Source organism: Varanus komodoensis, unplaced genomic scaffold (genome assembly GCF_004798865.1).
Source record: "Varanus komodoensis strain SLA01 unplaced genomic scaffold, ASM479886v1 scaffold33, whole genome shotgun sequence".
NCBI lineage: Eukaryota > Metazoa > Chordata > Lepidosauria > Squamata > Varanidae > Varanus > Varanus komodoensis.
This window is the reverse complement of record NW_025335817.1, coordinates 344,886-360,923: the sequence shown is the minus strand read 5'-3', so window position 1 is coordinate 360,923 and position 16,038 is coordinate 344,886. Positions and strand designations below refer to the sequence as shown.

The window sequence follows — 16,038 nt, the reverse complement described above, 5'->3', positions numbered from 1 at the left end:
AGTAGAAGTGTACCGTTGGGAACCACAGGAGTTGCTGGGAGCAGCAACGTGTGGAGTTCCTGCTTTGCGTGTAAGATGCCTGGAGGCATCTGGTCTGCTGTGATGGCAAGCTGGTGGTGGGACAGGATGAAGCTGGGGTCCCGATCCAGCTACCGTCCTCGTGTTCTTGTGGAAGAGTCCGCTTCAGATGGAGCTATCTCTGGGTAATAGTCATGCTGGCTAAATGGGGCATCCATGGTCAAAGACAGTCTATCTTGAATACCGGTGGAGGGGTTACAAAGGTGGGAAAGGGTCCCTCCCTGCAGGCCCGGCATGTGGCCATCCCAGGGGCACCAGGGGCGGGGGTTGTGGAGTGGGCAAAGCTGGCCCTGTCCCTTTGAATGGAGGGTCTATCCTCAAAGCCGTTTACTGGCAGCTCCCTCCTTATTTTTTAAGAAGTAATTTCCTTTAAAATTTCTGCCACCGGGGGTATTAGAGTGCAGGTGTGCATGAGAACAGTTCTTCCCATGTCCTGCAGCTTTTTTGACCCACACCAAGGAATTCCTCCTAGCAGGTCTTTTGGCATGCTAACACCTCTTCGCTGCCCGCTGAGGACCAGGCCACCCCCAAATATTCTGGAAGCTTTTGATTCTGGGAGGATTCCTTTCCCCCTGCTGCACTTCCAACCTCCACTCAGCTCAGAGGGAAGAGGGAATCCCCAGAAGGCGATGGCAGACAACGCCAGCATCTCTGCTGATCAGTAAGTTCTAGCAGAGCCTTGCTGGGAGATCAAATCATCTCAGACAGGTGTCACTGCACTGGTCTGGAGAAAGGGACGTAACACGGTGGATGAGATTCGGCTGGGGCATGCCAATCGGCTGGGGCATGACAATTCGGCTGGGGCATGACAATCTCGGTGCATGAGATTCGGCTGGGGCCGACGAGCGCACAGCCCGAATGACACATGTCCACGTTCCCCGCTGCCGACTTCATTAGTGCCCGTTCCTGTTAATTGCCCTGTCCTTCCCAGCCATCATCTCCATCATTTCAGCTCATCTTCTGGCTTGCAGGAGCTGTCCTCCTTAATTAATGGCGGGCCTGCCGTCACAGGGGCTTTTGACGTTCTGCATGAGCAGGGACAAGAGTTAGCGGGCCCAACAAAAATCTCTTTAATTGCGGCCAACAGGAACCTCTGCTCGTTCTGGAATCATGATCCCATGATCAGCTGCTGGAGGTGGGATGCTTGAGCGATATTGAGTGCAGCACACCCCTCTTCTGAGCAATTCATTTCCCTGCTTTTTCTTCTCCATGATGGCTGGCTGTCTGCTTAAAAGCTTGGGGAAAACATCCTTGCCCAGGAAGCATTTGAGGTCTTAAAGATGAGCTGTTCTCAGGTTGCTTCGCTCCTGATTAATTTGGTTTATACTGGGTTTTGTTTGTGTGCTCTTGCTTCTGCTTCATTTTCAGCCTCAATGTGTGTGTGTGAAATATATGTGTCAATGCACTAAAGATCCTATCCTCACCTCTCCAGTACCTTTTCCCGCGCTCCAGGGATGTGTTTTCCAAACCCGAAGGCCGGCCAGCGTGGTCTTTTTCCGAGCCAGCAGTGAGGGGGTCTCCGACTCCCCCTTGCAAGGTTGGAGTGCTGTCTCCGAGCTTGGATGGGGGGATCCCGATATCTAGGGACCAAAGGATTGCTCCTTGAGGGCCGCTCTTACCCTGCACTTGCCCACCTGCAGGGCACAAGGGGGCACCCGCCTTCTCCCGCTGTTGCTTCTCCCCTGTTTTTTGTCTCTGATCCTGGGGGACAGCCTATTACCATCAGAACTGGTGGTAACCATGGATAACTTTGTCCTGCAAGGCAGCTCAGTCTGGGGGGAGGCAACCATCACCTCCCACCCCCCCACCCCCAGTGTGGCCACCACGGAGGTTGCTGGGGAATGCAGTCTGACTGGGCATGATGGCCCTTAGAGTCTGGGACTGAGATGGGTAGGAGCTGTACTCCGACACCACTGGAAGGCTACTGGGGAAGGGTGACTGCATGATCGCGTAAATCCCCCCCCCCCCCGCTACCCTGTTGAAGCCGTCCAGCGGGGTTGCCGTCCCCGCAGCCCAGGAGGGCAGGAGAAAGGGGGCGCGAGCTCCCCCCACGCCGGCGCCCACGAACCTGCCCCGAACGGCCTCCCAGCTGCAAGGCGAGCTAGCATCGCGCCGGGGCGGGGGGGGGGGGGGGAGGGCGGCTCCCCCCGGGGGCCTGGGGGGGGGGGACCCGTGGATGGACGGCAGCTGCAGGCGGAGATGGAGGGGGGGCTGGCTCTGGACTGAAGGGCGAGGGACGTGCGCGGCCGGTGATGGATGCGAGGGTCGTGGCGGGGGGGCGCGCCTGGGACGGGGAGGCAGATGGACGGATGGGTGGATGGATGGCCGGGTGGCTGGGGGGAGCCCGCGGAGGCCCGGGGGGGGGGAGGGGAGGGGGAGGAGGCGGCGGCGAGGGGAGGGGGCGCGCGTTCCTGCTCGGGCAGCTGGCAAGGTGCGCGGCAGAAGGCGGAGAGACGCTCCCGCGTGGCCGCTCCGTCCGCGCGCTCGTGCCTCGGCCGCCTGCCAGCTCTCCGGTCGGGCTGCCGGTCGCCTCGCCTGCCTCGCCAGCCTCGCCCCGCCGCCCAGGCCGCCGCCATGCCCAACTTCGCCGGGACCTGGAAGATGAAGAGCAGCGAGAATTTCGACGAGCTGCTCAAAGTGCTGGGTGAGGCGCGCCGGCGGGCGGGCGGCTGGGGTTGGCGGGCGGCGCAAGGCGCTGGGCGGCGTGAGGCAGCCCGCCGCGGGGCGATCGGCGCGCGGAGCCCCTGCCGACCCTCCCGGGCGCGCCGGCGGCGCCTTGGCCCGAGGCACGTCCGCCCGGGAGCGCCTCGGGGCGCGCTCTTCCGCGGACGCTGCTCGCCCGGCTCCGGGCGCGTCCGTGCCCGGCGCGTCCCGGGACAGCCTAGTCTCGGCTGCCCGCGCGGGGCGCGCCCCGGTGCGGCGCGCGGGCTGCTCCGGAGCGGGCTCGGCCGCGTCCGGCGGCGCCTCCTCCGGGGAAACGGGGGCGAGGCGCGCTTCGTCGCGGGCAGGCGCTGCGGAGCGCTGAAGCACGAGCTGCCCCGCGCCCGGCGCGACACGGGCGAGCCCCGTCTCCTGCCCAGGACGGCGGGACGCCGCGCGTGGACTGGGACCCGCGCGACGGGGAGGCGGGGGGCCGGCCGGGGGCTTTGGCGCGCGCGGGGGGCTGCCCCTGGGCACCTGCAGCTCTACCTGGCAGCCCCAGGCGCGGAAGCCCGCCCAGCCCCTCTGGCCGCTGCAGTGCAGATACGCTGGCGGCCCGGACGGGGCCTGGCGCAAAGGCGGAGGGGGCCGCCCGCCGGCGGGGTCCCCGAGGCGGGCGCGCCCGTGCCCGGCCGCTCCGTGCAGCCCGAGCGGGTCCGGGCCTGCCGGCTCGCATCGCATCGCAGGCCGGCGTCACGGGGCCCCACTCCTCTCGCCTGCAGGGGTCAACGCCATGCTCCGGAAGGTGGCCGTGGCGGCCGCCTCGAAGCCGCACGTGGAGATCCGCCAAGACGGAGACCAGTTCTACATTAAGACCTCCACCACGGTGCGCACCACTGAGATCAACTTCAAAGTTGGGGAGAGCTTTGAGGAGGAAACCGTGGATGGCCGGAAATGCCGGGTAAGAAACAGTGGCTTTTTCGGGGGAACATCTGGCAGGCAAAGCAAGATTGTTCTGGCACAGAAGCTGCCCGTGCAAAGCTTGGTAGCAAAATGGTTCATTGGGTTCCCAAGTGCCTCTTGTTCACACGGAGATCCTTTCCTGTGGAACAAGAGAGTTTTCTCGAACGCAGCGGAGTTCCCATTTAGCAGATCCTCCGAGTTCCCTAGAAGTGAGAGCCAGTGTGGCACGGAAGCTCAAGTCTCCAATTTGGAAAGGGGAGACCGGAGTTCTAGTCCCCACCTGGGCTGGCTTTCAACCAGACCTTGGCTCGCAGCCTGACCTACCCCACTGAGCTGCCGTAAGGGTAAGAGGGCAAGAGGATTGTGTGAGCCACACTGGAAGGAGGAGGTGGAACAGAAGCATAGCCAATAAATGAAATCGCTCTGCTGAGAAAAACTCCTCTTGCAAATTGAGTGAATGCGTTGCCCTCCGAGGACCGTGCTGGCTGGGAAAGATGTGAATTGTACGCGGAGGGCCTCCGGGTTCGGCCTGTCCCACGGCTTGTCTCTGAAAGTCAGAAAACACATTGCAAGCACCTTGAAGGCAGCGTTGCGAACTGTGCTGGGGGAATTGTTTGCACCCTTAACAGATAGTGCCGGCCATTGCTTTGCTGTGGCACCTGGCCTAAAGTCCAGGCACGGCTTCCACAGAGGGCAAAGAACGAGTTCCAGCAGGCTAGCAGGGCAAATTAATCTCTTGTGGCTGTGTACCACATGCCATGCATATTCTGAAGCTTGCTCTTGCCAGGGGACCAGAAATACGGTCCAGATGTTTCTTTGTCTTCCTGGCTTGGGAAGGATTTGATTCCCCTCTTCTTCGTTTTGATTCTGGAGCAGATAAAGGGCTGCAAAGCTCTTACTGGCCTGGGCCTTTCTAATCTGGGTCCTCCGTGCAAGATCTCCTCCTCCTGCCAGCGTCTGATGTTTTCACCTGCCGTTTCTCTGCGGGGAGGGCTGAGTCCTGGTTGCCAGAGTCAGGGTTTGCAACCCGGAATTAGCAAGTCCCGGACTTCATCACATCCGTTTCTGGGCTAGCTTCCCCCAGGGCGCCCCACCCGATGGCGACGTGTCCGAGTGAATCAGGACGATGCCATCTCCCCACCCCATCCGTGGACCTGACCGTCTCCGCTTCATCCATCATGTCGCCAGCCTCCCTCGCTCACGCGCCCAAAATCCCCTCCCATCTGGCAGTTTGCTTTCTGTCAAGTCAAGATAGGAAATTAAGAGAGAAAACCCGAGGAAGAATGTCGCCATGCCCACCGGGCCGCCGTTGGCTACCGTTTTCTTTCTTCTGGATTTGTGCAAAGACATTTCACTTACCCTGTGGGGGCCTCATTCACCCCCCCCCACCAGTTTTGTGTTTAGCTACTTGACAGGGGTGCCACAAACATTGTGTGTTCTATGGCAACCTCATTTGGGCATTGGTGTGTGTGCGGCACGGGAATTGTCGCACAAGGCTGTGTGTGCGCTCAGACGTTAGCCTCAGTGAGTTTACAGGGCCATATTTGCAGGCAAATGGGTATTGTAGTTGTACCCCTCATGAAAGCAGCTTTGTTGCAGTGTGGCTGGCCCCTTCCAAGAAAGGAACAAAACCCAAATCCCCGGATTTATTTATTAGATTTCTATCCCTCTTCTTTAGCCAGAAAGCAAATTGAAATGATCTAGTACCCTGATAAGCACCCCCTCCAACCAAGCTCCATGCAAGCGAGAGTTAGTATAATTGCTTACAGCAAACAAAGTTTCCTTTTTTGAAGCTAACAATAGGGAAACCCTTATTTTCGTTCATGAACGAAAACTGTTGGATCGTGACCATTGCACAGGAATGAGTCTCCTCTGACTTCACCAAGAGTTCTTTTCATGTTCTGCGATTATTAACAGATGGGTCCCAAGCATGTTTATTCAAAAATTAAGTACCACCAGATTCAATGGGACGTATTTCCTCATATGCTCACTCAGCTTTCTACTTACATCTGCGCAATAAACCACATTCTTGGTTTTGACAGAAACCAGATTAGGGATTTATCTCAATTTGAATGAAACTGAAAGCAAATGACTGAGGAATCCAGCTGAAAATAGCATCAGGTTTAGTTACCAAAAAGTTATTTTACTCTAGTCTGGCTTCAAATCCTACAAAAGCTCATCGGAGTGTGCCTGGAAGAAAGATGTATCGTTGGATCTCAGGTGGAGAGAACAGTGGAGAGAAGAGTTACCGTGACAAATGTGCGTTGTTAATGCACCGTGAAGGAGATGGCAAAGGGACACCCACTGCAGGAAGGCACTGTGCAGAGGGGGGGGGGGTTTATCCCTTCCTCCAGCTCCTGACACCTACGAAATCCCCCATGTTTATGAAGCAAACACGTTAGGAATTTTCCCGTTGGCTTTGCAAAGCATTTCATTCTGCGTTGCATTTTGCTTGCAAGAGATCCTTGAAGGAAGCGGTTCAGAGGCTTTGGCACCTTGCATTCGTGTTCAGAGCTTTGGAAAGGACTGTCGCTTCCATTGCTTGCCACCTATTTTCTCTGCAAACAGAAAATATTTAGCCTTCCGCTCGGCAGCCGAAGACAGTGTCGGTGTTGCTCCGATCACATCATCACTTTCAAGTCCCTCAATTTAGGACTGGGAATGCATCATACTCCAAATACTACTGGATTCCAGCTCCCATCAAGCCTGGCCAGTGGTCTGGGTGATGGGGACTGTAGTTCAGCATCATTCAGAAGGCCACAGCTGTTACAGCTTCCCCAGCCCTGAATTAAGGAATAAATCTTGTCAAACGCAGCAGGAGATTCTTATAAACAGGCGAATGGAGGGCACATGCAGCCCATCGCTCGCTGATGGGGGGGTGTGGTTTCTGAAGCACCGTCCCTGCCTTCCCTTCCCTGGCTCCCTCCAGAGGTGTTGGAATACAGCTCCCAGAATGCCCCACCCATTAGGCCAACCACTGACAGATCTGGAGTATAACCCTCTGCCCCTCACTGCATGGAGCTTGTAGGCGAAGAAGCTTCTGGCACAGAGTGGCCGAATAAAAGGGATGCTGGTGAAGATTCGGAGGCATCAGGACTGTTGTGGAGAGCAAAGAGCAGCAGAGGGGCTGTTGTGAAGGGGGCGGAATCCCGTTCACCTGGCAGGGATGAATGTCACCCAAGCTACAGGGGAAATGATGGGCTTGCACAATCGCTGGAGAAGGGAAACTGCAGCAGCCGCTCTTCCCATCTCTCACATGCTGGTTGTATGCTGTGGATTTGCTCGATTACCCTCCTGAAAGGTGGGCTCCTCCTGCCCCAACAGCAGGGGGCAGCATCCACACCTCTCCAGAAAATACGACAACCCGCAGGTTCTGAGATGCTATGAGAGATCCCGCTGCCCACAGTTTGCCAGGTTTGGATGGCTGTGAGGGGTGTGACCAGAAAGCACAAGGTGGGGAAAAGAAGCCATAGCAAGCATTGTGACCAGGAGCCAGCGCAAAACCAGTCGACGCCTGGGAAGGTGGAAGAGAAGACCATCAAGATAGCTAGAAAGCACACCAAAAACAGGTTGCTGGGTTGTCAGGAAGAGTGGTGGATTGCAGGCTGATGGGGGAATCGGAGGGTTGCGCAGGGGGAGGCCGCGAGAATTGCAGAACTGAAGAAAGGATGTGGTGCGAAACGGACCTAGGGGCAAGAAGCAGTGGTGTCTGGGGAGACGATCTTCCCTTAAGCGCAACTACGCTGGCGTGGGCAGAAGGCGAACATCTCCAGATGTTTGGGACATCAGCTCCCGGGAGCTTCTCCCAACGTGGCCAATGGTCCGGAATGGCAAGAGCTGAACTGCAAACCTCCTGGAGACCTCCTTCCTGCCATGCAGCATTGACTGTGCTTCATTTGTTTTGATGGCAGGTTTGCAATTAAAAGTAGGAGCGAATGTCTTCCGGTGTTTCTCGAAAGCATTGCAAAAGCTGGCAGACACCCACCCAGCCTTGTCTGAAGGCCTCCAGTACGGCAGAAATGTTCTCTCTTCAGGGCCTGTTTACCAAACCTGCCTGCATACAAATTGGCATTAAGCACATTGAAAGTACAAGATGCCGTGGCGGGATCTCAAGGGAGACGGTGCACTCAGAGAAATCGGAAACATTTCCCAGGAATGTGAGAAGGCCGTCTGCACGATTCGCAGCAGCTCCCTGGGGTCTGGGACTAGAGCTTTTCACCTCGGGGCAGAGCAGGTGACCTGCATGGCACAGAGCCCAGACCTCTCCCTTGGAGATTATTCCACTGAGGGAAATGGAAGTTTTTCATCAGAAACGACAGGGAGAAATTCAGTTTGGTTATTTCATGCATTGAGCCTTCCCATACTTTGATTCGGAGACGTACGCCTTTCCTAAAACACTCGAGGGCATGAAAGTATCATTTGGCAGCATGTTGTACTTTAAATACCTTTGTTTTTTTCTCTCTCATAGAATCCCAAATTAAACATCATCATTAAAGTAATACCCTAAACAAACCCAATCTAGCCAGAATAACACTGAGTTTAAAAAATGCTTTTAAGCAAAAAAGCTAGAAGTAAGGTTTGGGCTGGGGGACTGCTCTTTGCTTGCAGAGTTTAGCCACTTGGGAGAATGAAAACAAGATCCACTGCAAGCAAACTCTTCTGGAAGGTGAGGGACCCAAAACATACTGGACAAGAGAACTGGCTGGAGACGAGCTGATTTTGGTGAGCATGTTTAATTTTTCCGTCATTTGAATTGTAATGACCGGGTCCTTTGCCCTTCGACAGGGACTCCCCCTGTCTTCCATTATAACATGCAAACATTTCCACTCTAAAGCTACAAGCCACTGGGACAGTTCCTTAGCCTTCCTCTGCTATTGAGGAGCTCAGATGTGCAGGAGGAGTTTCCACACACACCCTGATGAAAGCAGAGCTATTGTTCTTAAAAGACGGCCTCAAACCGAATCACAGATCACGCTGGGGCTGAGGGACAGGGTGAGGACCCAATTCCGTTATCGCTCAGTCAAGGAAGTTCCGGAAAACTCACGAGTTCTTTCGTCTCCCCAGAAGGAAAAGAAAAAAAAAATAATAATAATCGCACCACACCTGATTAAAGCTGGTGAGCTGCAGGGTGGGGATGAAGGAGAGAACATTTGTATAAATGGCACCGTTGGATGGTAAGACTGAACAAGGCAGGCCAGAGAATGCAGAGATACAGTCCAGAAGTTTCCACGTGGCTTTGATCTCACGCAGCTGCGTCTTGTAAGACATTTTGCATGAACTTTAGACTGTGGCATATATTTCTTTCCCTAAGCCAGACTGGAAAATAATATAGTCCTGATGTAAATTTCCTGGTTATTTTTCAGTGTAAATATATCTATATATGCATGGAAAGTTGTCTCGCAAGCCCAGTTTAGATTCATTTACATCACATCAAGAATGTAATGTAAATGACATTGACAGGGTAAATCAGGAAAATGGAATCTCTCCAGGTTGCCTGAACATTGCTTAAAACCACTTCAAGTGAACTTTCCATGATAAAAACAAGATGGAATAAGCAGGAGTTAAAATTCTATGCAGTTTAGCAGCATTTTCCAACAAGCATCTTTTTCAGGGTCTCTGCCAGCCATGCCCTTTACCAATGGATTCCATTCCACAAATACCAGATTTTCAATGTTCTCCTCCAACTCCAGCTCCATCTGGCTATTAAGTGTGCACAGACTCAAAGCAGTTCTGTCTTCCTTTTATCCTTCTGTAAATTGTCAGGGGCCAATTTCTCCCGCTTGTTCTGCAGCTTTTCTGCATTTTAGCTACCCAGCTTTTGGCCCTCAATGCCTGAGTTAAGCATTAAGAGGACTCAGGAGCAAAAGCAAAACCAACGGAAGAGGCTATCAGCTTGGTTAATGAGAAAGCTGAAAGGAGGTATGAAAAGCGAGGTCGCCTTCTTCCAATGCAAAGAGAGAGGAGAAAAGGGGTGGGGGGGGAAGTGGCAACCATGTCGGCAAAAAGGCAATTACAGCAGACAGAATGCAGCCATCTGAGCACAAACTTCATCCCCTGTGACATGAGGAGAACCTTGCATTGCGTCTGGTGCCTGATTTTGTCCGGTTTGTCTCCCCCTCTTTTTCCTTCCAGACCTTTGGTGCCGACGACGTTGTATGCACAAGAATTTACATAAGAGAATGAGAAATACCAGCCAGCACTGCACGGGTGGGGGATGAAGGGGTGGATTAACAAGCAGATGTTGTGAAAAAGGAAAAACAACCCCCCCTGCATAGTAAACATCCATGTGGGTTGCCTTTAGGGCAGCCTGGTACGTGACTGCACACGCCACCGCTACTCCCTGCTGGCCGGCCCGCTCCGTGGGGTGTTTGCTTTGATGACAAACCCTGGTCCCATTAGAATTGTGTGTGCAGCTTCCTCTCCTCTCGCCCTTTCCCTCCCCTTGTTTACTTTGTATTTTGTAGTTTCAAATGTGTATGATTTGAGCAGTAATTAAATTTATTAGCTACGATTCCCATGGGTTCTCGATCGGATTTTTTTTCTCTTTTTTTACACGCAGAAGAGTGTGGGGCGAGCAGCTCCGGTAGCCGGTGCAGCACAGGGGTTGTGAGAGGCTTGGGCCGTCCAACACACCTGATGGTGCGGCCTTGAGCGAGGGGATGGGGCTATCTAGGCCGGTGTGGCAAAAGACTTGGGAGATCCAGTTCTAGTCCCCGTGCGGCCATTAAGTTCACCGGGTGCCTTTGGGCCAATCCCAGACATTCGGCCCAAGCGGCATCAAGAGCTGCTGTGCGGATCTCCCTGAGCAGCCCCAGATTTCCCCGTTCCACTTCGAGTGCTGAAGCATTCTGGAGGCAAAAACTACATGAATTAATTTCTTGTGGATCATAGAACACTGGAGAGTTGGGGCAAATTTACAGAATTTGCTTCATTTACTAGTGTAACCAGTGGAGCCTTAGGTACCTCGTAGTGTGGAGAATGGATTGCCCATCCAAGCCCCCAGAAAATGCGCTTGGATCAGAACATTCTTTACCTTCTGTCAGCTCATACCTCTTGATCTGCTATCTTTGCTCCTCCTCCTCCTTGTATCCAAACACTGGCTCCAGAATATTGTCTTCCCTCACCTGCTAGCTGAGAAAAACACATGGCCACCTCCCCAAGCACCATAGGAAGCTCCCTTTAATGGGTGGCCCTCGCAATGCTTGTGGAAGTGAGTTCCACAGTTTCTCTCTCTGCAGCAGGCAAAGAGCTTCCTTTGATGTGCTTTGCATTTCCCAGTGATCAGCTTCATGGAATGAGACCACTGGGTTGTACTCTTAGGAGGGAGGGAGGGAGGGAGAAAAATGTTTTGGTTCAGCAAGGTCTGGGAAACTACAGCTACGAAGCAGGAATTATGAACCAGGTTGCTATTATGAGAGATTTAGACACTGCTCACCATTCCTCTGGTGGATGTCACATTCCAAAAGCTGGTGAGAGATTTTCCAGCTCTCTGGGAAAAAACCCAACCCTCCCACTGTTCCTAGAGTCTTTCTAGAAGGTATTAAAACTGTTCGTCCCTGACCAAACTTCTCTAATCTTGCACCATCTGGATTTATCAGACTAAAACTCCCACCCACGGTGGCCAGCTCTCCAGAGATGATGGCAGCCGAGAACATCTGTGTGGGGAAGGGTTGGTCTAAGAACAGATCTTTGGCATCATATTAACGGTCGGCCTAATTCAGCATGCTATAATCAACCAGAGACTTCCAGGAGACCCAAAAGCAACAGTCAAAGACTTTAAGAACAGCCTTTCCCTATTCAGTAGCTGCTCCAACAGAAGGAGTACACCTTTTCTGAACCACCGAGTAGCTCGAAACAGCTCTTGGCCCAAACCTGTTGTCCTAAAGAGTTGGGCAAGATCCTCCATCATCCTTAAACATCTGGTGAGACAAGGCCAGAGAAGGTAGGCAGGCCGTCCCCAGCCCAACTTTCTATGGGGCTTCCCAAGGGAAGATGCCGTCCCCAGCCCAACTTTCTATGGGGCTTCCCAAGGGAAGATGCAACAGGAGAAATACAGGCCAGGGAGAACAGATGCCGTCAGTCGAGAGTACCCTCTTCGATTCCTTGCAACCTTTTAGTGGTCCAGTTCTGCAAACCGGCCTGGCACCCTTTTCAGGAAAGGGGCTTGCCGGCCCATGAAAAACAAACAGTCTAGCTGACAGACTAATCACCAGTCAGCCTCCTTACCTGTCTCATCATGAATGAACACGAGAAATGCCCCGAGGCTGTTCCCCCTCCTGGGGGCGGCCACATTCTACAAGCCCAATGTTGCCCTTGCAGCATTTGAAGAGGGTCTTTCTCAAAGTTCATGCGCAGCTCACACATGAGGAGGCCTGACAATGACGCACGGAAAGCCCTTCCCGCCCCACACACACAGGGACGGGGCTGGTCCTGGCAGACCTGTACACCTGATCTCACTCCCTTTCCCACCTACTTTCAAGACATAAAAGGCAGCTCCACCCCAAATCCTGTGGCGGAAAATTCCACGATCAGAATGCTTTCCATCCAGTGGCAAGTTCGTCACCCAAGCCATAATCAGGTCGAAGAGCCTCGCTGAAATCCTACGGTCCCCACAGACAAGCTTTGTTCACCCCTGTTCCCTAGCAGATTAGATCCCAGCATTTAGGCCTTTGGAGCATCTGAGGTTAAAGCGCATGGCTCGTCCAATCGCATGCAGCTCTCTGCACAGCTGCAGGAGGCGAGCTTTCTGCTTCACCATTTCCAGGGGAAGTGGGAAGAGCCACTCACTCTGTTCATGGACTGCAGAGCGCATAGCTGTTGAAGAAGCGCCACAGGCTGGGTCTTCCGGAGGCGAATGAGCTAGACCCATCTTCTGGAAACATGCGGGGGCTCCAGTGATGGAATGCTTCTCTGTACAGAAAAATCACCCCTTTCCCCCACTGAGAAAACCAGTAAATCAAGCTGCTTTGCCACAGCTTTTCTTACATGCGCAGCTTTCTCAGCGCTGGGGCACGGGTATGGCAGAACATTTCATTAATCAAAGATTTAATTGGATGCCAGCACTACTAAAGTTTCTATGGAGATGGGAACTTATTTCAGTATCTAAAAATCACAGCAGGAAGATCCTAGCACCCTAACTTAGCTCTACAGACAGAAAAAAGATTTAAATGCCTCCCGAAATTTGTACCTCAACATTAAAGCATGGGAATTGTTTTCTCGTATCATGTTTGAAGTTCATTATCTGCATGGAAGTTTTTTTGGACAGTACTGTAAGTTGTTTGACATTTTCTCTTGTTAGGGCAAACGGCTGCTTCATCTCCTTTTGACTGCTCCACCATCCTTTATGAAAGGGGAAGTTCTTCTCTATTAATTTCAAACAATGTTTTATGTGAAACACTAACAACAGATGCAGTGGCCTGTTAAATTAAGCTTGAATTCATTTAGAGTATGTTAATTTTATGAATACTTTATACTGAGCATTTTTTTTTTTTTTGGAGAGGGGGTGTTGCCATTAGGATGTTGACCTAATTAGGGGGCTATTTAGCCAGATTTTATATTATCTCAAGCACGAAAATGTCCCCAAAAAACCAACAGAGAGATTTGCAGAAGAGATAGAAAATGGTGCAAAAGGAGAACAGGGGCCAACGATGGATTTGGAAATGCGTCCAAAAGGGCAAGCTGTGAATAGATAGGGAGGGTCTCCTCTGATTAAAAAGCAGCAGGGGTAAGCAAAGACAGCAAGCGTCTTGGGCACCTGTTGTACGCAACACACACGGGTTGACAAACTGCAGTGCAGAGGAGCCGATGCATTCACATGGAATGAAGCCATGAAGCGTTCATTACAATCCTTCCTTGGCAGCCCGCTCTGTCTCTGGTAAAGGCGCTGCACCCTCTTTATCAACTGATGAGCTCAGCTTTACACCTAAAGAGAAGTGCAGGAACTCGCAGTCTTAGTCCTTTGATTTGGTGCCTGTTGAACAGACTCCAGACACATGGATGATCCAAGCTGGTGGATGCACAGGGGAAAGAACTTGGAAGCGTACCATGGATGAGAAGTCTACAGTTCATTTGCATGTTTTATGCACACTTCATTAGCATAATGTCCAGAGCATATTTCTGAACTGACCGGATATTGTGCCATTGTTTGCAGAAATGGGGAGAAGGAACAATACGGCTAGAGGAAGGGCTGATCTTCAGGAATTCCAGGAACAGCTTAAGGAACTGATCTTTCAGTTGGCGATTATGAAAGTTCACATGCGACGATGTTGTGTAGCCAATTAATAATAGACAGCATTCAGTTCTCACGGTAGCACACCACATAAGAACTCTTGGGAGTTTGAGGTCTTGGGTATTTGTGCAGAGTAAGTGCTGGTAATTCACCCTCGATCAGGCAGGTCGAGCTGTTCTGAGCATGGGCAGGATGTATGGAGACCTGAAGGTAGCTTCATCGAGACAGGTAGTCAGGTATGGTCAAGCTAGAGGTACATGCTTCATTTGGTACAGGCTACCACCAGCCAACAGCTTGCACCTGGGGTCCCAATTCTGCTCCTGGGAGGGTTCTCTCTACTGCTCCCATCCGCCCAACCACGATTAGTTTGCTGCTCTCCCGGCGTTTGTGCCATCGCCCCCCCGCCCCTCATGCTAGAAGGGTGAGCCACCTCTTCTAAGATCCAGTTCCTAGCAGTAACAGCTTTCAGCTACGGTGTACAGTGTTGGTACTCCAACCCGCCCACCCTGGGGGTTCACCCTCGAGAGATTCCGCCTTTGGCCTGGAAGAGGTTCTGCAGCCCTGCTGAGAGATCCAGTTGAGGCCTTTGTTCCTCTGGAAGCAAGGCGTCTCCTCCAGGGCTCCGCTCATTTATGGACAGTGGAGAGCCTTAAAGGCATAGTCAGCTGGCCTGGATCTCAGTGCTCCGTCGTTGTGTATTTCTTGCTTTCACATACAAGTACCGGGAAGGGCTGGGCCCCTGCTGTGAAAGGTGCCCTCTCTGCTAGCACAACTGTGGAGCACTGTGCTCACGGTACACAATTACGCTCAGGGTCTGCATCATTACAGCATCGTGTGAGGCTGGAAGAGGAAGCAAGAAAAGACAAAATACTGACTACCAAGATCGTTGCAATTTTCAAGTTGTCCAGTTCTCCAAATTATATTCCGAGGAAGATGGCAGCAAATAGAAGCACAGGGAAGAGCCGACTTACATGCTCAGCATTTCAAACAAAGTCACTAAAGGGACTTTGGGAAAGGAAGGCCCATCTTGCTAAGATCCTGTGGCTGGGGGAGGGGGGGGCGCTGCTGAAAACCTGCACAACATTGTCCTTGCTCCCTTTTCCCTAGCTTTTGGGTGCCCTCTGCTGGCAACCGGAGAATCTACAACAATGAGCATCTCCCAACTTTCGGCTTGCACGCAATCATCCACATTGGTGCCAAGAACGGAGTCATCGCAATAGACTTGGGATAGCCAGGAAACTATGTCTACTTCAGGGAAGAGAAACACCTGCTACTCGAACAGGAGCATCAACAGTGGTTCCAATCATGCTCCATCAAGAAACTTCCTGCAGGCGCCTCTGTGAAAGACGAAACAGATGAGGGCCGTTTGTTCAGTCTGGCGAGCAAAACAGCCAGTATTTGATTTAGTGATCAGTGTTATACGGCCCTTGGGCTTTAACTGCCCAATTGTGCAAGGCACCGCCTTTCGTGCCATTCACTGGGACAAAGGGAATGAAGCGACTTCCTCTACTGGCACCATGGAGCATCTGTAGGCAGGATGCTGCAGGGTAACCTTTGGAGGACTGGTCTCAGTACAGCCCCATCTCAGATCCAAGTTGGATCAGGAAATCTTTTAGCCTAGTCGAGTCCAACAACAAGCTTATGGAGTGGTACATTTCCCCAGAAGTCATCAATGTCATTGGGCCAAATGAACTGCCAGTGGAATCTTGATGCCTGCATTCTGCCTCCACTGGCTGGCTGGGCAACTCCCACACAAAGGGCAAAGTTGTTGACCATGCAGGCTAATGCATTCCACTTGTGTGCAAAAATACAGCCCCAGATTACTGGGAAGTAGACAGGAAGGTGTGGAATTGAATCAAGATTTTTTAAAGTATCAAAGGTTATAAAGAAGGTCCACTGCATGCCATTTTTACACCTCTGGTTACAGATTATGTCTCCTGGGACAGGACAAGGGGTATCTGCATGGATAGGCCTTTGGCTATACCTTTAGAAAGGAATGCTGCTTTCTAGTTCTTAGAAATCTGCACACACAGAAAGCAAGCAGGTAAAGACCCCAAAAGCAGAAAGGGGTCTGGGCAAGACTTTCAAGTAGGCAACAGCCCAGCGGTGAAGGAGCGGAACCTCCCCCT

General features: G+C 52.5%; 1 protein-coding gene across 1 annotated transcript; it reads left to right on the top strand.

The window, feature by feature from the left end:
* The first annotated feature begins 2,652 nt into the window (after positions 1 to 2,652).
* On the top strand, positions 2,653 to 9,934 carry CRABP1 (cellular retinoic acid binding protein 1). The gene is made up of 4 exons (XM_044438874.1): positions 2,653 to 2,722; positions 3,501 to 3,679; positions 8,290 to 8,403; positions 9,814 to 9,934. The coding sequence occupies exons 1-4, from the start codon at positions 2,653 to 2,655 to the stop codon at positions 9,862 to 9,864; spliced, it is 414 nt and encodes a 137-aa protein (XP_044294809.1). The 3' UTR covers positions 9,865 to 9,934.
* Positions 9,935 to 16,038: the final 6,104 nt, after the last annotated feature.

Excerpts from the sequence above, each read along its gene's own strand:
- CRABP1 (XM_044438874.1), top strand. The coding sequence starts at position 2,653 with ATGCCCAACTTCGCCGGGACCTGGAAGATGAAGAGCAGCGAGAATTTC. Across the intron at positions 2,723-3,500 it reads CGAGCTGCTCAAAGTGCTGG|GGGTCAACGCCATGCTCCGG; the intron begins GTGAGGCGCGCC and ends TCTCGCCTGCAG. Across the intron at positions 3,680-8,289 it reads TGGATGGCCGGAAATGCCGG|AGTTTAGCCACTTGGGAGAA; the intron begins GTAAGAAACAGT and ends CTTTGCTTGCAG.